The following is a 21,425-nucleotide window of genomic DNA, read 5'->3' as shown; positions in this document are numbered from 1 at the left end:
GAAATATTAACCATCACCAGGACTTCTGAGCCATCTTCTGAGCAGATTTTCTAAAGTAAAACCAACTTACAGTCGTGCTTAGTTACTACTCTCAAATGTTGATATTTACCCTTGTTAAAAAAATTAATTAGCAAGACAGGCACTGACATGATTCAGATCTGAAAGTTGTTGAGTTAATAAAGTATCTGCTCCCTTAAACTGTTTGCCACACAAAGCGGTTTAACATCAAGTGACATGCCAAACCAGAGTTGAAAATAATTAAGACATGGAAAATAAATGTTGTCGAGATGTAAACATGCTGTAGGAATGACTGATTGCAGCAGCAGATGTAAGAGTGCAGATTGGCAGCGATGGCTGTGGTTGGTTGTGTTCACATTCTCTGTCTGTTGGTGCCATGCAACACGAAGGAAGACTCGATGTTCAGCAGAATCCACTAAGAGGTGTGAGCCCAAATAATGGAGCCCAGACATATTTCACAGTGCGCATGTGTTCAATCTGTCATTTATTTTTTCTATTTACTTCACCCAGTGACGAAGGATCCACTGAAGCTGCACAACACTGCTACCTGTACCTCAACCAAGTGACCAGTCTTCATGTGTGAGCTTAAACACCGACGTTAACAGGCTATGCAAATATGGGGCTATCATACTGTGCCCTCACCCAAAGTCCAAGCACATCCACTTTTCAGCAAGGGTGACTGGAGAGCAATCAGGAACTCCATCTGATTTCCCCCCTACCTCGTCTGGGGTGCCTCGACTTGCCGACCAGCTGACATTGCCTAGCTCAATACAAAGCAGGTGTCTTGGATCATCCTGGTCTGTATTACATAGAAATTACAATACAGAAACAGGCCATTCATCCCAATCAGTTTGTCTGGGTGCCTATTGCCCACACGTATAGTAGTTCTAATGCCATTTGCCAGGCCTATTCCCATATCCCCTTATTCTCCTTTCCTTCAACCACCGATCTAACTGACTCTTAAATGTTGACATGTCCCTTGTTACAATCACTGACTCTGGTATAGTGCATTCCACAGCCTTCCAATGCTCTAACAATGTCTCTCCTGCTCTCTTTCCTAAATCTCACGTCTATGTTAACTCGCTCTGGACCCATCAATCACTGGAAACAGCAATTTCCATCTACCCTGTCCCATTCTCTTCATCATTTTAAAATTCTCTATCAAATCATTCCATAATCTCTTCTGTTCTAATTAAACTGACCCAACTTTTCCAAGTCTTTCGTTATATTTATTTTGCCTCACACCAGGCTGCATCCTAGTGAATCTGGCCTGTACCCTCTCCTTTGCCTCAGCATCCCTTCTATAGTGTGGAGTTCAAAACTACACACATAATTATGGATTCACCATTGCATCTCGACTTATATATTCTATACCTCTTGCCATAAACCCTGTATTCCATTAGCTATTTTATGGCCTTATCCACTTTTAAAGTCTTGTGAACCTGAATCCTCAAATTCCTCTGCTCTTCCACATCATGCAGCATTCCCTCATTCAAAGCATAATTATTACTTCTATTTTTTTTTAACCAAAATGTACCACCTCACACTTACAGACATTCAATCCCATCTGCCACATGTTTTGCCCATTCTGCCATCTTACCAATATTCCCGTATGGCTCAGTTCCACCATGTCCTTACTAACTGCACAATCAGCAGAGCTAATGTTCATTTTCAGAGAAATTAACCTTCAAGTGCATTCTTGGAAAACAAAACCTACTTTGGCAATGAATCAGCAGTGGGCTTTGCCAAACTCTACTTCAAGTTCAGCTAGGACAGTGCGAGCACCAGTCTATCATGGGAATGGGCAACACAGACTGCACTATCACACCCAACAAGACATCATCAATTTCCAATCAGTTTCAAATTCAGAGTCAACTGACCAGTGATCTTAGCACACCAGTTTCTGTGCAAACAAAGTATCAGTAACTGGTGTGCAAAGATCACTAGTCAGTTTATTTAAATTAAATATTGAATCATTTTGAAGGATAATTATACTACAACAATAATTTGCAATTATATGGCGCCTTTAATGTAGAAAATGTTCGAAGGTCTTTCACAGAGATGGAATCAGACAAAAATCGATGCTGAATCAAAGAAGGAGATATGGGCCAGAATTTTAATTGGGAGGGGTTGGGAGCTGGGGTGGATGGGTGGGGGCGGCTCGTAAGTGGTCCGGAAACCCAGGCGATCAGGTTTCCCGCAGACTCTGCCGAATTTAATGGCAAGTCCAGATTTGAACGTCAAACCTCTGTTTCCCACCTGCAGCCAGTAGGTGGAGAGGCTGACTGGCTGTGGCAGGTAGGCCTGCAGAACTAGGCCGCAGAAAGGAAGGAGGGATCGGGTGGGGGTCGGGGGCCGGACTAGAGCATCAGGGGGAAGGAGAGAATATGGGGGCTGGCATCGAGGCATTGGGGGGAGGGGGGGATGGGCGAGGGGAGGGGGAAGAGAATATTGGGGCGGGAGGAGGATCTGGGGGGTGGGAGGGAAGGGAGAGAACACTGGAGCCAGCCTGAAGATCATCAGAGAGGGAGAGTCTGGGAAGGCAATTGGAGGCTTGGCGTGGTGCTGGGGGGGGCAGTAATTGGAGGCCAGCAATGGGGAGGGGTGGGGTGGAGATCGGAGGTCTCGTAGGGGGTCTCCAATCGCGGGGGTGGGTGAGGTAGCACTCACCTTCCTTTAGCTGTTGGGTTCCTGAGGCCTACGAAACCCAACCAGCCACCGTCAAATTTAAAATGGTAGTTAAATCTGAGGTACACCAGCCCTCGACATCAAGGCAGCATTTGACGGAGTGTGGCATCATGGAGCCCTTGTAAAACTGAAGTCAATGGGAATCAGGGGGAAAACTCTCCACCGGCTGGAGTCATACCCAGCACAAAGGAAGATGGTTGTGGTGGTTGGAGGTCAATCATCACAGCCCCAGGACATCGCTGCAGGAGTTCCTCAGGGCAGTGTCCTAGGCCCAACTATCTTCAGCTGCTTCATCAATGACCTTCCCTCCATCATAAGGTCAGAAGCGGGGATGTTCGCTGATGACTGCACAACTCCTCAGATAATGAATCAGTCCATGCCCGCATGCAACAAAATCAGGCTTGGGCTGATAATGGGCAAGTAACCTATGCACCACACAAGGGCCAGGCAATGACTATCTCCAACAAGCGAGAGTCTGACGACCGCCCCATGACTTTCAACAGCATTCCCATCGCCGAATCCCCAACCAGCAACATCCTGGAGGTTACCATTGACCAGAAACTTAACTGGACCAGCCACATAAATACTGTGGCAACAAGAGCAGGTCAGAGGCTGAGTATTCTGTGGTGAGTGTTTCACCACCTGACTCCACAAAGCTTTCTCACCATCTACAAGGCACAAGTCAGGAGTGTGATGGAATACACTTGCCTCAATGAGTGGAGCTCCAACAACACTCAAAAAGCTCAACACCATCCAGGACAAAGCAGCCCGCTTGATTGGCACCCCATCCACCACCTTAAACATTCACTCCCTCCATCACCAGCTATAGTGTGTACCATCTACAAGATGCACTGCAGCAACTCACCAAGCTTCTTTGGCAGCACCTCCCAAACCTGCGACCTCTACCACCTAGAAGGACAAGGGCAGCCAGTGCATGGGAACACCACCATCTCCAAGTCACACATCATCTTGACTTTGAAGGAAATCGCCATTCCTTAATCGTCGCTGGGTAAAAATCCTGGAACTGCCTCCCTAACAGCACTGTGGGAGTACCTTCACCACACGAAACTGCAGCGGTTCAAGAAGGTCGCTCACTACTACCATCTCAAGGGGCAATTAGGGATGGGCAATAAATGCTGGCCTTGCCAGCGACGCCCACATCCCAGGAATGAACAAAAAAAACTGGGGTACATGCCTCCTGGGAGCAGGTTGACTGCTCGTTCCCCCATCCCACCTCCGTTAAAACCGGAAGTTGAGGGCGGATTGCGTCAGGATTAATTTTTTTAAGAACATAAGAATTAGGAGCAAGAGTAGGCCATTCGGCCCCTCGAGCCTGCTCCGCCATTCAATTAGATCATGGCTGATCTTCTACCTCAACTCCATTTGCCTGCACTGCCCCCATATCCCATGATTCCCTTAATATCCAAAGATCTATCGATCTCTGTCTTGAATATACTCAAAGACTGAGCCTCCACAGCCCTCTGGGATACAGAATTCCAAAGATTTACAACCCTCTGAGTGAAGAAATTTCTCCTCAACTCAGTCCTAAATGGCCAACCCCTTATCCTGAGACTATGACCCCTGGTACAAGACTCCCCAGTCAGGGGAAACATCCTCCCTGCATCTACCCTGTCAAGCCTTGTAAGAATTTTGTATGTTTCAATATCACCTCTCATTTTTCTAAACTCTAGAAAATATAGGACTAGTCTACTCTTCTCTTTTTTGTTTTGATGGGCCCAAGGGGTCCAATGAAAATCCAGAAATTCCAGGTCTCTTTTTGCAGCGGTCCAGGTTAAGACCAAAGCTGTCCCGCCAATCACGCGAGGTTGGAACATCAGTATTCCTCCTCACCTTGGAGTACTGGCTGCCCAGTGTATCTCAGGCCAGGGCCAAGGAAATTCCTGGCCTGGGAATTCCCTCCTTCTGTTCACATACCCTCTGATGTAGGGGGCCATGTTTGGAGCTGACAGAGGTTCTACTCCAAATAGACCCCCCCCCCCCCCCAGGAAATTTAAAGCACAGAACAAGATCTTCCACTGCATTTCCAGCAGACTTGCACAGAGAGTGCGCCTAAAAGAAATTTGAGCCAAGCTTATTGATGAAATGGTTTGTTAGGAAAGGAATATGTGTGATAGTTCAGTCACTTATATATAGCCTGACATCACTTGCTGCATAGGCTCACAGATAAAGAAAAGTCACCAGAATCCAATGGAACTATGTTACTGGATGATTTGCCTCCTTCAGGAGAGAAGGGGTAAGGAATAAGGGGAGAAAATACAACATTAAACAAAATGTTCTGTTCTCAAGAGTTATTATTAAAATTATTTTCTACACTAGGTAAGCTATCAGCCTTTTGTATAAATGTTTAAACGACTGGCTAATAATCTGCATTCTCTTGCATGATGTTAAGCGATTGATTGATAAAAAGCTTACCTGGTTTGTATGTTATTCCTGGGGGGAACAGGAATCCTTGCTGGGCAGCAGCCGCTGCAGCCAATGTCCGTTGGTCGTGTGGAAAAATTGGGATCATAAGCGGAGGCATGTGACCCTGAACCTGCTAAAGACAACAAGAGCTCTGATCACACACTGAACAAATGCATCTTGACAAGTATTATACAGCAGCGATAGTGTACGTGTGCTCACAGACTCCCACAATGCTCTCCCTTAACCTATTAATCCCTACCAATTTCACATCATCATATCAAAGGCCCTCAGGCTACATTGTTTTCCCTTTTGTGTCAGGAGTGCAGGATTCTTGTTGAAAGCATTTTGTCTTCCATTTCTTGAGGTAAAATTTCCCATACTTTCCTTCGTCAGGACCCCTCTGTGCAAACACTGAATAGACAGCATTTCATAACCCATTTAAATCCTAGTTTCCTGTTCGCACATTACATGTTCACTGGGGATTGTGAATTTGTGCTGCCTGTCTCTTCCTGGTGAGTTTAGAAACTCAGTTCACAATTTGATGGACTGATTTTCTACTGGTAGGAGGGAGGTGCCCTGTGCTGATTCTCAGAAACAGGCAAACTGATCACAGCCAGGGAAAAGACACAGATGTCCCTCCAGCAAATGGCTACCAAGGGTCACAAGTGTATTCAGTTTGTGCAGGTTTGTTTTTCTTTTTGTCATTTGAATTTTCTTCCCTCTTTTGCTGAGGTGTTGACTCATGCTGGAATATGGTTCCATGGGCATCAACTGCTTCCCATAGTTCGCCAAAGTGCCATTTTCCTTCACGGGTTTACATAGACAGAGTGTTAACAGCCTATTCTATCATGGAGGGCATCCCAGTCAAGCCCAATTTCTGTTATTAGCCAATATCCACTGACTGAATTACGATCAGCAGCAGGATCCATGATTGTTCCCCCTCCTCTTATCAGCTTAGCTGCTGAAGCCAATAGTAGGACTTCTACTCCAACTCTGGGTGTGATCAGCTAGCTCAGCATAGCTGGACATTGAACCTGGGACCTTCCTGATTTGTATAGTTTAGTGCCACACACTTCAACAAACCTCCAACTGAGCTATCAGAATTGCCTTGGTATGTGTAGTTTCAGCTTTAGACCTGAATGAGGTTTAACACAATGTCAACTTTAGCGCACCCAGATTGGATATGTAGAGAATAGAAATGACCAGTGAGCTCGACTGATACTGCAACTAAGGTCTGTCAGGTACACTGATATTTCCAGGAACAAATCAATGTCAAGATAGCTTCTCCATTCATGCATACCTGGGATCTGCTTCATGTTGCTCTTAAAGCAATGTGCATGGCTAGCCTCCCAATCTTTCAGCATGCACACACATGCGCTTTAGATATAGTGATATCTGTTACACATCACTGTGCTTAGCTGCAATACAATATCATTGTAAATATTTAAGCTCACGTGGATTTGGTGCTGGACAATGTCGCCTCAAATAGTTGGCATGGAGTGTGTGCATGTATTTAACTTCATTAAAGTTATCAGATACTTGTCAGCACATCCCTTAAACGTCAATCCAGTAATTGTCACTGAAATGGACTGGTAACAAGATCGCTACTGGCCTGCCTCATATCTTTCTCACAAACTTCAGTGGGTAGCATCCAAATTCCCAATACAAGCATGCACAACGTGTTCCTGCCTTTGGAATATTTACACTTTTGTCCTGCACAGGAACATATTTCAGAGCTTAATGTGCATTTATGAATACGAATGCCAGAGGAATAACAAGATGTGTTTGAAGGTGGTGCCTCCATATATATGACCAGCCTGGAGCTCGTCTCTCTCTCTCACTGCTTTGTGGCTTTCCCATGACACCTCCTTTGTAGAATCGAAGGGCAATAAACAGTATATTTCCAGAGGTACAACAAAGCAACATTAGAAAGCAGCCTCAACTGTTTTTCTTGGACGATAAAAATACTTATTAAAAATTATTACTATTATTAGTTAAATACATACCACAGATGTTATAAACAGAATACATCAGGGCCATCACTATGACATGATAAAGATCTCCACCAGCAAGCCTGACCACAATGCCACTCATAATTTATCTGGTTTATCATATCTATCACAGTTCTGGCCGTGACATATCCTCTACATCCCTTTGCCAAGAGTAATTATCTGAAGAAGCCAAACACTGTGGGTGGTGAGAGAGGATCTAGGAGTTAATTCACTGAAGTGTCCTGTACAGCATCTGGTGTTCTGGCATCTTTTCTCTAAGATCTCTTTCCCAAAACTCACCTCAAATTGAGAAGTGTTCGAACAACTTGGGGTTATCTGCATTATAGGATTATCATCATCATAGACAGTCCCTCGGAATCGAGGAAGACTTGCTTCCACTCTTAAAATGAGTCTTTAGGTGGCTGAACAGTCCAATATAAGAATCACAGTCCCTGTCACAGGTGGGACAGATAGTCGTTGCGGGAAGGGATGGGTGGGACTGGTTTGCTGGACGCTCTTTCCACTGCCTGTTCTTGATTTCTGCATGCTCTCAGCGATGAGACTCGATGTGCTCAGCGCCCTCCCGGATGCACTTCCTCCACTTAGGGCAGTCTTTGGCCAGCGACTCCCAGGGAATCCCATAGTGCACGATGGAACGTTACTCCACTTTGAAATTTAATGTTTTAGGGGGACTACTGACCTGATTCGATCAAACTAATTCAGATTACTGCTGAGTAACAATACAATATCACAAGCAAGGTTGCCCAAGTTCTGCGACCTATGGATCCAATCATATCTTGGACTAGACCTCACTGAGTACTCATTTTATTATATCATGGATAGAAATTTGTCAAGTACTGGTGCAATGATATCATGAACTGGACCAACACTGAATGCCAGCTCAACTACAACCAACTTTGAGTGCTGCCGAGTACCAACCCAGTTACACCAATGACTAGACTGCATCTATTAACTGCTGAACATTGATCCAATTATATCACTCAAATGCGGACCTATTCTAGAACAGGAGCCAGTATGCATCCAAGTGGGGAGCAGCAGTACCAGCAGGTATTCAACCATCTGTGCCACAGGGCAGCTTCATTAAAGAGGCATTTAATGTAGGACTGCATACCCGGAAAAGGGAACCTTTCTGTCTCTTAGTGCCCTAATATAATTGCAAACATCTATTAATTAAACCCATACAGAACTTTCTCTTCCAAAAAGCAAAATAGATGCAAAGAATCAGTGTGATTGTTTTCTTTTTGTTTATTACTGCCTATTCCTGCTGATTTTTTGAATATTTTTCTTCAAACTGAAATTTTCAAGGTAAGTGGCTAGAGTAACTAAGCCCAATAGTGCGAGGAAACTTGAATTAAAATGAGGGCAATTATAATCATTAACCTGTGAAACTTCAGTATGGACTTTGCACATAGTAATCTAGCTCTCTCACATGTTCTGGGCTCAGTAACTCCTCCAAGCCACTTCCTTTGATGTAATCAGGACTCATCATGCAAACAAAAGAAGTTTAAGGTTACTCATAACTCTTAATAAACTGTCTGATTTTAAAAGAGTTTTGTAACTGTAATCAGGTGGCTGGTAGTGGGAGATGGGACAGAGATCTGTATCGCTGAATCTCAACGCACTTTAGTGTCTGCCAAATTTTCAGGCTTCATTTCCTGATGCTAGAGGAAGAGTCTATCCTCGTTTGGGCAGGCAGATGTAAATGATACAATAATTATGGGGTGACATCATATACTCCATTTTCTGTCATTTCCAACAGATTTAAGCTGGCATATTTGCGGCAAATTTATACAGTGGTCCAGTGTCGGTAGAAGCCAAGAAAAAGGTGAAGGGCACAATGTTAGACTCAATGTTAACAAGAGCAGTTAAAAGCTTGTTTGTCAATAGTTTGTGTGTTGTTGGTTTGTCCAATTGATTTGTCATGTGTCTTTATGCTAATTGGAGGGGCCACTTTATCACCTTTTCCCCACTGCCCCACCGCCCCACTTTCGAATTTCAGACAATGGCGTTCACATTGGGAATAACCCTTATCTTAGCTTGCTGGAAGAAGAGGCAGAGAAGGATTAAAGGAATCCCAGGTTGGTGTCTTTACACCAGAGACACGTGGTACCTACCTGCCAGTACCCCAACCTCAGAGTGGACATGCTCCTGGGTGTATGTGACTGAGGAGCAGTGTGTGCAGAGGTTTCATTTTCCAAAGGAAGCCATCACTGAGTTATGTCACACACTGCAAGCAGACGTACTGTGCACCTCCCCGACAGGCACCACAATTACAGAGTGACCATTTGTCCTAACTCACGCTTCTGCGCATGTGTCACACGTCAAAACCGGCCCTGAATATAACGTTGCCTGCTGAGCCGCTGGCCACCGAACCCCGAGCTCACCGCTGGGCCACCAACCGACAAGCCAAGCCGGGGGAAGAGCAGCGGGCAGAGAATGCCGGCGGGCGACCGAGGGGAGAGAGAGCAAGAGCGAGAGCGAGAGAGCCTGGTTGTTGGGGGGGGGGGGGGGTGCGGAGGGCGGGAGAGCCTGTTTGGAGGGGCGGGGGGGGCAGAGAGTGAGAGCCTGGTTGTGGTGGGGTGGGGGGGGGGGCGAAGAGAGCCTGTTTGCAGCGGAAAAGAGAGAGAGACTGGGGAAGAGAGAGAGACTGGGTGGGAAAGAGAGAGTCGGGGGAAGAGAGAGAGAGTGGGGGGGAGAGAGAGAGCACCTGGGGGGGGGGGAAGAGAGAGAGAGAGAGCGAGAGAGAGAGAGACTGAGGGGGGGAGAGAGAGCAAGCCGAGTTTTTTTGGGGGGGCAGCAAGAGGGAGCAAGCCTGGGGGGAGAAAGAGAGAGAGCTTGGGGGGGTGGGGGGGAGAGAGAGAGAGAGCGAGCCTGGGGGAGAGAGCTGACTGAGAGGGAAGAGAGAGCGAGCCTGGTGGGGGCAGGGCGGGAAGAGTTGGATGGTGGGAGGGGGTGGAGAGAGAGAGAGAGAGAGAGAGAGAGAGAGTGAAAGAGAGCTTGGGGGGAGAGAGAGAGCCTGGGGACGAGAGAGAAAGAGAGAGAGAGAGAGAGAGAGAGCCTGGTGGGATGGGAGAGAGAGAGAGTCTGGTTTGGGTGGAGAGAGAGAGAGAGAGAGAGAGAGAGCCTGGTGGGAGAGAGAGAGCCTGGGGGAAGAAAGAGAGAGGGCCTGGGGGGAGAGAGAGAGAGAGAGAGCTTGGGGGTGGGGGGGGGGGGAGAGAGAAAGCTTGGGAGGAGAAAGAGAGCTTTTGGGAGGGGGGGGGAAAGAGAGAAAGCTTGGGGGGAGAATGAGAGCTTTTGGGAGGGGGCGGCAGAGAGAGAGAGAGAGAGAGACTGGAGAATCTGGAGCTCGGTGCGTGCGTTATAAGAGACATCGTTGGGGTGGATGAAATGCAGAAGTCATGACACTGTCACTATTCATTTCATACCCAATAAACCTGTTAACAATCCACACACATTGCCACTTCTATGGCGAGGGGAGGGGTGTGGGGGGGGGGGGGTGTAAGCTCAAGCATTTGCGCTGGGCTAAGGGACTTCGGCTGGGAGAAGGATGCACTTATGCTGGAATAAGGGGCTTCAGCTGACAGAGACAGAACTTGCGCTGGGATAAAGGACTTCGGCTGGAACTTGGTGGATTTTGGGGAGATCTATCCTCTGTGGCTTCTGAAGTCAAAATAGATTGAATTACAAATTGGAAAGTCAGTCAGAACTTGGGGCTGGGCGGTTCCAGTTACACATTCCAGAGGAACTTCAGGGTGTTGCTTATTCTCCAAAGGGACCAATCAGCAGTGGGTCATGTGAAAATGGAGAGCCAATCAGAGAAACGGCTGCCTTTCAGTTCGTGCAAATAGATGCATTCCCACAATTATAACCTTCAATTTCTAAATTATGTGGTCAAATTGAACAACAACTGTGCACAAAAGCATTAAGCAAATGCATTATACTCTAGTGATAACAATATCATCTCCTTCTCTATGGACAACTGACACCAAGGTAGGACATTGCCATTTGGCGGAATGGTAGGATCCCCCACATTCCAAGAAGTTTTTGTTTGTATTCACATGGCCATGCACGCTCCCTTGCCCAATGCTTATAACAATGTTCAACAGGGAAGGATTTCCCTCTACAGCTTACTTGCAAATGGCAGCACATCACAATGCCAGTGAATGCCACATGCATCACTATCAGGCAGGATCCCATTGCTCACCTGTTACACGTTCCACCTGATAGTCCGTTTCACTGACTTCAACAGAACTGGATATCGGTCGTGTTGTAGAATGAGCGACAAAGGCAATGCCGTTGGAATTGCGTCCCTGCTCCTGTCCAATTTCACCACCCTTTGACCCAAAAAGACAAGTCTCTGTATTTCTCTTGGGAGACTATCATCTACAGCCCTGGGTGATGGCACCTTTGCACTTTCCCAGGACACCAGCAAAGCATTGATCCAATTAACGTCCAGGGTCCTCACTGAGCATACCATCAGCATGTTGAAGGCACACTTCAGGTGTCTGGATTGATCTGGTGTGCTGCAAAAACATTCCAGCTAGGGTCTGAAGGATCACAGTGATGTGCGGCATGCTGCACAACTTGCCTTACAAAGAATGAAGGCCCCATGGGCAGTAAGGGAATGAGGAAGAGAAGCAGCAACAGTCGTCTGTTCTTCCAGAAGAAATCATAAAATGGCCTTCCTTTGCCTTCATAATGAATGAAAATGGGAAAAGAGAGGGATTTGGAAGGTTTTTAAAGTCATTTTTACTTTGCCATTATACCTCACATGATCATCCTATTTACAGTGCTGAGTATGTATATGGCATACTGATCAAATTTATAATCAGGATCAAGCTATAATGCCATCAGCAATATATAATACAGAATCTGTCCATCTCACTATCTTCCTTATAAATACAGAACACTTATGCATTCAGAGCACTTACAAAATCTTCAGGGACAGGCAACATAGGTTTGTAAAGGGCAGGTCATGCTTGACTAATTTAATTGTAAAATTAAACAGAGTGTGTAGTCAAACCAAACGTAATGTTGTTGTATAGACAGATTTTCAGAAGGTGTTAGATTAGGTGCCACATAACAGACTTGTGAAATTTCGGGCACACAGTATTAAAGGGCATGTAAAGTATGGAGAGTGTGTGGCAAAGGACAGAAATCAGAGGTATGGATAGGTAGATTATTTTTGGAATCGGCAGAATATGGACAGTAATGTGCCTCAGCGATGTGCACAGTGACCCCATTTTTTTATCGATATAAATGATTTAAAGACAGATACAAGAGGAATGATATCAACGCTTGTTGTTGATAAAAAAGTAGAAGCATGGCAAACATAGAAACATAGAAACATAGAAAATAGGTGCAGGAGTAGGCCATTCGGCCCTTCGAGCCTGCACCGCCATTCAATGAGTTCATGGCTGAACATGAAACTTCACTACCCCATTCCTGCTTTCTCGCCATACCCCTTGATCCCCCTAGTAATAAGGACTACATCTAACTCCTTTTTGAATATATTTAGTGAATTGGCCTCAACAACTTTCTGTGGTAGAGAATTCCACAGGTTCACCACTCTCTGGGTGAAGAAGTTTCTCCTCATCTCGGTCCTAAATGGCTTACCCCTTATCCTTAGACTGTGACCTCTGGTTCTGGACTTCCCCAACATTGGGAACATTCTTCCTGCAGAATTTTAAACGTTTCTATGAGATCCCCTCTCATTCTTCTGAACTCCAGTGAATACAAGTCCAGTTGATTCAGTCTTTCTTGATATGTCAGTCCCGCCATCCCGGGAATCAGTCTGGTGAACCTTCGCTGCACTCCCTCAATAGCAAGAATGTCCTTCCTCAAGTTAGGAGACCAAAACTGTACACAATACTCCAGGTGTGGCCTCACCAAGGCCTTGTACAACTGTAGTAACACATCCCTGCCCCTGTACTCAAATCCCCTCGCTATGAAGGCCAACATGCCATTTGCTTTCTTAACCGCCTGCTGTACCTGCATGCCAACCTTCAATGACTGCTGTACCATGACACCCAGGTCTCGTTGCACCTCCCCTTTTCCTAATCTGTCACCATTCAGATAATAGTCTGTCTCTCTGTTTTTACCACCAAAGTGGATAACCTCACATTTATCCACATTATACTTAATCTGCCATGCATTTGCCCACTCACCTAACCTATCCAAGTCACCCTGCAGCCTCATAGCATCCTCCTCGTAGCTCACACTGCCACCTAACTTAGTGTCCTCCGCAAATTTGGAGATACTACATTTAATCCCCTCGTCTAAATCATTAATATACAGTGTAAACAGCTGGGACCCCAGCACAGAACCTTGCGGTACCCCACTAGTCACTGCCTGCCATTCTGAAAAGTACCCATTTACTCCTACTCTTTGCTTCCTGTCTGACAACCAGTTCTCAATCCATGTCAGCACACTACCCCCAATCCCATGTGCTTTAACTTTGCACATTAATCTCTTGTGTGGGACCTTGTCGAAAGCCTTCTGAAAGTTCTGAAAACTGTGGGAATGACTACAGAAGGTTGCAGGAGGACAAAGGAAGGCTAACAGGATTCAATGCAGAGAGGTGAAGTTGTACATTTTGGGGGAAAGGAAAGGAAGTATACCCTACATAGTGTTATAGATGTAGACTATAGATATACTCTCTATGTCATCATCATCATCATAGGCAGTCCCTTGGGGTCAAGGATGACTTGCTTCCACACCAAAAATGAGTACTCAGGTGACCGATGAACTCACTTTAAACGGTGGAAGATGCCTGTGTGTGAATTCTTTTAACATGGGGTGGCCGTTGCACACCAGCCACCACACGGGCTTGACAGAGCTAGGTCTTGGTCCAGTGGCAAGGAGATCCAAGACGACTGGAGACCAGACTCTGCCGCATGTGCCAATACTACACACAGGCCCAAACATACTCCTACTGTCCTCCTTCCTTCCACCTTCCCACAGGGCCTCTCTCTACATAAAATTCATAGTACAAACTACTCTCTGTATAGTCACTGTATAGTTGCATAAGATGGAGACTTGTTACCTGATGTACTATCAATAAGGTTTACACTGTGTATATACTACGCTGGCACCTTGTGCAACTGGTGGAGACCGGGGTTTCCTGTCCGTGTGGCAGGAGGCTGTCCACCAGAGGGCACTGCTGCGGGAGACCTGAGGGTCACCTGCATAGGTGTGCAAGGCCCAGTATAAAAGGCTGCCCACTATGCTTGTGCCTTACTCTGGAGTTACGAATAAAGGACCACGGTCACTGCAGTTTGAGTACAACACATTTCCTCATGGAGTCATTCATAAGTGCATTACAGACATAACACATAGTATATCATGGAGGGACAGAGAGATCTTTAAAGGGGAGTAAAGGCAATTTGAATTCTTGGTTTTATATACAGGGTATAGAAGTGATGTTGAATTTGTACAAGAAATTGATTAGGCCACAGTTGTGTACAATTCTGGGCACTCTCTTGTCGGAAGGGGGAGGGCTATTAGAACCACAGAATGGATACAGCAAAGATTCACCAGAATTATATCAGAATGACAGGTTATAGTTGTGAAAAAACACTCAAAATTGTGTTTCTTTTCACTTAAACACAGAAAATCAGGGGGATCTAATGGAGGTTTTCAAAATGATGAAAGGTTTTGAGAGGGTAAACAGTGAAAGGTTATTCCCACTAGTAAGCAAATTAGGAACAAGCGCGGCTTAGTTCCAGGATTATCACCAGAAACATGAAGGGAGATATTGGAAGATACTTTTCCACACAAAGGGTTATTAGTGCATGGAATGCTTTATCACAAGTGGCTATTCAGGCAGACACTATAACATCCGTTCGAAGGGAACTGGACAAGTATTTGAAAAGGAAGAATATAAATATATACAGGGAAAAGGCAAAGAAATGGAATTGGAGTTGAAGAGCTAACAGCAGTACAGGTGTGCTGCAATTTTGATGGTAATTATATCTCTAATGTCCAATATCGGACTATTGATTTGAGTCACACCAGTATCAACTTTGATATCTGCTGTCACAAGGTGCTGTGTGTCGACTGATCTCGTAAAGGGCCTTGAAATTGCTCTTTCAATTAAAGAAAGTAAGAATGCGTTTGCTCCATAACTAAATGAACCACTAGCATTCTCCTACTTTGTATTAGAAGAGGGGCATCACCTTCCCATTTTGTAATGGTAAATGGTAGGAATCAAAAAGCAGGATTTCCCAATACATGTCCCAGTGGGCAAGGCTTCACACTGGGAGTGGACTTTTGTAAAATCATCGCTCTTTTGTACATAAGTAAACATTCCCAGTTATTTCTGTATTTCCTCAAGCTCCAGGAAATATTTATCAATGTAGATCAGAAAATTACTCCTCTTTCTGTATAATTGATTGGAACATGTCTTCTTATTTCTAGGGAAATGAGTACAGCTTTATATTATTGTCAGCCTTGGCTTAGTGGTAGTGTTCTCGTCTAAGTCAGATGGTTGTAGGTTCAAGCCCCACTCCAGAGACTTGGGCCCACATTCAATGCAGTATTGAAGGAGTGCGGCATTGTTAAAGGTGTTGCACCATCTCCATCTGTCCTCTCAGGGAGACAGAAAAGATACCATGTCACTATTTGAAGAACATGGGAGTTTTCTCAATGTCCTTGCCAACATTTATCCCTCAAACTGATTAAATGGTCATTTATCTCATTGCTGTTTGTGGGACCCTGCTCTGTGCAAATTGGCTGCCGCATTTCAATACAACACAATGCTGACCAACACAAAAATATTTTATTTCCCGTCGAGCACTTTGGGATGTCCACAGGACTTGAAATGTGTGATGTAAATACAAATTCTTTCTTTCATGTTTCAAGATTCTGGCCATCAATCCAATATAAAACTTACAAATGCAATGATATCACAGGGCAAATATAGCTCTGCACATTTAATTGGACTTTACCCATGAATGTTACATCATCCACATCTCTAAATAGTGCCATATGTGATCTGGCAACATGCGCAAATGTGGAGAGGTTTGCATTTGTGCTTTAAAGCAGGTCATGTTAAAGGGTAACCACAGTGATTGAGAGTGTGTTCAATATAACCTACATGCACAGTACACACAAAAAAAGATTTCATGTAAGATTTTAGTGTACCTGGCAACAAAATTGCTCTCAAGATCCATAGGTTTCAAAGTTTTAACTGCAGACTTGAAGTTCTACTCTTACAAATCTCGAACTTGAAATTCAGAATTCTTAATGGTACCGCTCAATGAAGAGAAATTTTAATTTCTTATCCTGAAATGTCTGGCCGTGGAGTTTCCGTTCAGTTGTGCTGGTTGTTCCAACGCAATTCGCCCGATATGAGACAAATCAGAGCAAAAGATTGAGCAATTTCAAGGTCAAATTATGCGCAGCGCAAATCGAGTCTCCGCGATCTTTTGCGTTGGTTTAAAAAAACATTGCACTGGAAGCTGGCCCCACCCACAAAACTGGCCCTGCCCCCATTTCCCCAAGTCATGCACCATTTCCTCCAGGCTGAGAAGGAATCCTCCACCAACATTTCTCATCACTTTGCCTTTAGGTGTTGCATTTAAGAGATCCAAGGAGAGCTATCCTCCGATTTTCCCTCCATAGCTTTGCAAAGCACCTGGCCTTTCTATTTTCCTTTGTTCTCTGATGGATAGTCAAGATCAGAAATGGTTGCAATCGGTTGCATCAGCGGCCTCAGTTGTTGTGATACCAGTCATTGCCAGTCCAAGGTGCCACGCAATAGCCGAAGCATTTTGAAATGGAATCCATTGAGAAAAGGGAAAACATTCAGAAAGAGCAAGAAGAAAACAACTTAAAAAGCATAATATTACAATTTAAAGTCAATCTGCTGCTCCACATTGGCAGAGGATTAATCTGTAATCTGTAATGGCATCCATGAGCTAGGCCAAGCAGGAATCTCTTGATCCTTCCTTCAAACATACATAGTACTTGTTCATAAAACCATTCTTATGCCTTGTCTTGCTCCCTTCGCCCCCCCACACACCTTTCCCCCACCCAGTCTGAAATAGCAGGCCAGCTCATGAACCTGCTAATCACACTGGGAAATACAAAACATTTCTGGCTCTGTAATTTTTAACTATTTAAATATTTCTCCTAGTTTTCAGTTCAAAAGCAGCATAACAGGAGGTGGTTATCTTGGAACGGGCTAACAAATACCAACTCATTAGAGCTGATATTTTGATCAGATGCCTGGAATTTCCCGTTAAGCATTAGTCAGTGGGAGGGCAGCCAGTGACCATTTATCTTTAGTTATAAGTAACCCCCTTATAATATATACAAGATGGGGATTTTCCCTTTAATCTATTGTTAAAAATAGCCTATATTTTTAGGTTCTATATTAGAATTGATTCATCATATGACATTACTCTCATCTTCAAAAGGTACTGAAAAAATAAAATAAAAACTCAAAGTTAATTGAAGGTACTAATTCAATTTGATGCTCTGCTTTATTTTATTGTTGTGTTTTATGCCCTCATTGAAATTGCCGTGTAGTCTATTGAAACATGTCTAATTCCCTCCTTATCTGATTGCACTGTCCACACACTGTAGCTTCAATGATCAGTTAGTCATGAATGAGACAAACTATAATGCTTGAGCCTCAGGTGGTGGCAGTGAAGGGATGGGGTGGGGGGGGGGGGGATGTGTGGGGGGGGGGGGAATGTGGGGGGGGGGGGAATTAAATGTTTAGAAAGGACTCTGTGGCTTCACTTGTCAGTGAACCTTTTCTACTTGGGAAAGCTCTGGGAACTGAGGTTAATAAAGGACGCACAAAAATTAAACACCTTACCAAATTCTGTCTGAATGAATTTCTCCATTAAACCAGCATGCAATAAAAAGAGAGTTTTCGTGCAATTACCACCACATCACTGGGGCATGAAATAAGCCAGCTTTTGCTTGCTGTTTTTTTTTTCTTGGTTTCTTCTTTTCTCATTTTTAGCTGAGGTAAGCCTACAAGCACTCCACAGCAAGCAGATTATCATCTCTATTGACGGATCCAATGCAACAGCCCCCCCCACCTCCTATCCCTAATGGAGGAAAAGGGGCCAGTACCCCCTATATCCATTCCCCCAAGCATATGTATATATATATTTTTTTTTTATATACAATCGGTTTCAACCGAGAAATCGGCAAGATGCCCAGAAATTTTTAATTGCTCGAACAAATTCTTTCAACACCCCTCTGAAAGATAGAAGAGTAACAGATGCCATTGGAACACTTCTACGTTGTCTCTTTGCTGCTCGTAAAAATAGCACATTGTTGCACAGGCAACGCTTTTTCCTTTGTCTCGGCAGCAGTAAGTGGTGTATGATGCAATTTTTTTCCTCCTTTTTTTTTGCCATCTGCCCCAGAGCTTCATTAAAGATACATGAATGGACTAACTGGTCTGATATCTTGTGAGGAACAGGTGCTATTGTTTGTCCCTGTAGACCCGCAGTAAAGATCTGACTCAGAGTACTTGAGACTCAGCATCTGCAGCAGTCAGTCAGAGTGCTGCTCTGTGTGATGCTCGTCATCAAGCCGGCAATGCAAATAAACTGGTCGGGAGAGTAATTAAAATTTTTCTTAAGGGGCTTTATATCATCTCTTCTCAAGCAGCCGACTGGGAGGATTTGTGACATGAAAATAACAGCACAATTCATAAGCTCTAATATCAGAGTATTAAGCTCAAATAAAAATGACCTTACATGAGATGTCGTGGTTTGTTTTGACTTTGTGATTAAAGCTGATGTTTCTCTCTCAGATCAAGAATTGTAATAAATATGAAATTCTACAGTACTCACCCTAATAAGTTAATCCGATGAAGCGGAGAAGCAATTTTTATTCTGTTTTGTTACTAGATATTAACTTCTAAAATCTGCTAAACTGTCTTTTTTCACGCCTGTCAGAAAGTATCTTCTGCCCAAAGTCCAGTCAATTTAGATTTTAGGTGCCAGCGTTGATCAATGAAACACAGTAAAATAATGTCTGTCCTTCTGCACTCTGAGTTATATATACTGGTGAACGCCATCGAGGTTTAAACACGAGGGAGCTTGCCTGCGTGTTAAACCTCACCTGGGTGAAAGGCAGAAAGACAAATCTGTCAGGGAGGATCGCATGTCAGAACCCATCTGATTCTCCTTCCATTTAAATGAATGGAAGAAGAATGCGACGGGTTCTGAAAGGTGTGGCAAACTTCCCGCACTTCACCCAGGAGGTGAAGGTGACAATCTAAGTGCCTCTTTGTAGGGCTAACTTTGAAAAACAATGCCAGAAGCAAGTTATGGCAAAGAGTGTGTTCAAAGAAAAAGCCATTTTTATCTGGATGTCAAGAGACTTTCAACAGCAGATCCCATTTGAAATAGATTGATTAATGACTGCGGAAAACCCGCGCGGAGAAGAATTTGTCGTGGACATGTTCAGCGTTGTGCTACCAGAAGGCAGGTACAGCAGGAGCGGCGAGGTTGGGGCGCAGGAGCAGCGAGTGATCGTGAAGCAACGTGATCGGGGCCCAGGGGAGGCGCAAGTTTGGGGCCAGAACAGGCGAGGGCCCAGGGGCAGCACGGGCCCAGCCCACACTGTGCGATATGTGCGCGCACTCGGTCCGTGCAGCAGAGCTGGTCTCCAGTCGTCTTGGTTAATCCTTGCCACTGGACCAAGACCAAGCTCTGTCAAGCCTGTGTGGTGGCTGGTGTGCAACGGCCAATCCACTTTAAAAAAATCCAAGCACAGACAACTTCCACCCTTCAGGATGTAGTTGGGAATACTAGGTCCCTGGAATATTAGGTCCTTCATTGAAACAGCTATGAACTCATCCCTTTTTGGCATGGAAGCAAGTCATCCTCGATATGAGGGACTGCCTATGACGATGATGACCAGAGGAAATTATTCAGATTTCAGTGTCTTAAAGAGCAACAATGGTTCAAATTTGTCGACATGATTAGATGTTGAGGGGGAGCCAAGTGTTGCTTTTTTGTGCTAACATTTCAATGATGTCGTTGTGACCTCATTTCAATACAATTATTACTATTTAAGCAGCTGCTTAACCTCACTTGATCGGGTGAACTGGCTGATGAGTTGAGAATTTCTCATAATCCTTGCATATTTTTGGAAGGGGTTATTAAAAATAGTTCATGAATCTTGTAGGCCCCATGTTGTACCACCAGAGAAAAATAAACATTGGGCTATTTTAAAAGTATGAAATAAAATTTATGAATCATGTATTTTGGGAGTTTTATTCAGATATTTTCCTCATGCTCAGTGCAAGAGACTATTCCTGTAAGTGAGCCTTCACTTCCTGAAAACCAGAGTATACCTTCATATAACCAATAACTGGCAACGTAGTGAGTTCAATGGGACAAGTGGAAACCCACATCGCCATTTATACCTCCTTTGGACCCATCTTTTGTTTCTTTACTTGTCCCATTAACTCCCCTTTTGGCGTGCATCACCATCCCTTTTGTTATTTAATCACTCTTGCCTTCCCCCTTTCCTTTTGCTCTTTTCTACCCAGGCCCCCCCCCCCTCCCCCCAACTTTTCACTGATTCTGCACGTGTTTTAAAACTGATAGCCACAGAAAACGGTGCGAGGATCGCCAATGGTCTGCTTCCGATTGGCAGCACTGTTTTCGTTGCATGGGTTGCACAGCAGAGTCATGAGCCAGGTGGTCAGTGGATAACCCTTGTCGCCTAGTAGCCACCCTCTGATTTGTCGTGGTGGCTCCAAGGCTGGCAGTACAGCGGAGTGCTGCAGAATGAAGGCATCGTGGTTGCTGCCAGGATTCTGAGCATTGACTTGCATGATGCGCTGAGTGTGGTCACACACGAGCTGGACATTGAGGAAGTGAAATCCCTTCCGGTTGCAGTACATCTCCGAATTGAGATGCGGCGCCCACAAAGTGACGTGTGTGCAGTCAATGGCACCCTGCTCCATGGGAAGCCTGCTATCCCAGCAAAACCACATATTCGCTCAGAACATAAGAACATAAGAATTAGGAACAGGAGTAGGCCATCTAGCCCCTCGAGCCTGCTCCGCCATTCAACAAGATCATGGCTGATCTGGCCGTGGACTCAGCTCCACTTACCCGCCTGCTCCCCATAACCCTTAATTCCCTTATTGGTTAAAAATCTATCTATCTGTGACTTGAATACATTCAATGAGCTAGCCTCAACTGCTTCCTTGGGCAGAGAATTCCACAGATTCACAACCCTCTGGGAGAAGAAATTTCTTCTCAACTCGGTTTTAAATTGGCTCTCCCATATTTT

General features: G+C 44.7%; 1 protein-coding gene across 21 annotated transcripts in view; it reads right to left on the bottom strand.

The window, feature by feature from the left end:
- Nucleotides 1-21,425, bottom strand: part of sox6 (SRY-box transcription factor 6) — a 656,189-nt gene that overhangs the window by 139,279 nt on the left and 495,485 nt on the right. For 16 of the 21 annotated variants that reach the window (XM_070899905.1, XM_070899904.1, XM_070899902.1 and 13 more), the window contains one exon: nucleotides 5,140-5,263. In XM_070899905.1, coding sequence (XP_070756006.1) covers nucleotides 5,140-5,263 — 124 coding nt within the window. The remainder of the gene's footprint in view (nucleotides 1-5,139; nucleotides 5,264-21,425) is intronic. The other 5 variants (XM_070899909.1, XM_070899917.1, XM_070899918.1 and 2 more) reach the window with 1 other exon arrangement.

This window comes from Pristiophorus japonicus, chromosome 14 (assembly GCF_044704955.1).
Source record: "Pristiophorus japonicus isolate sPriJap1 chromosome 14, sPriJap1.hap1, whole genome shotgun sequence".
Lineage (NCBI taxonomy): Eukaryota > Metazoa > Chordata > Chondrichthyes > Pristiophoridae > Pristiophorus > Pristiophorus japonicus.
Note: the sequence above shows the minus strand (reverse complement) of the source record. Positions and strands in the feature narration are given on the sequence as shown.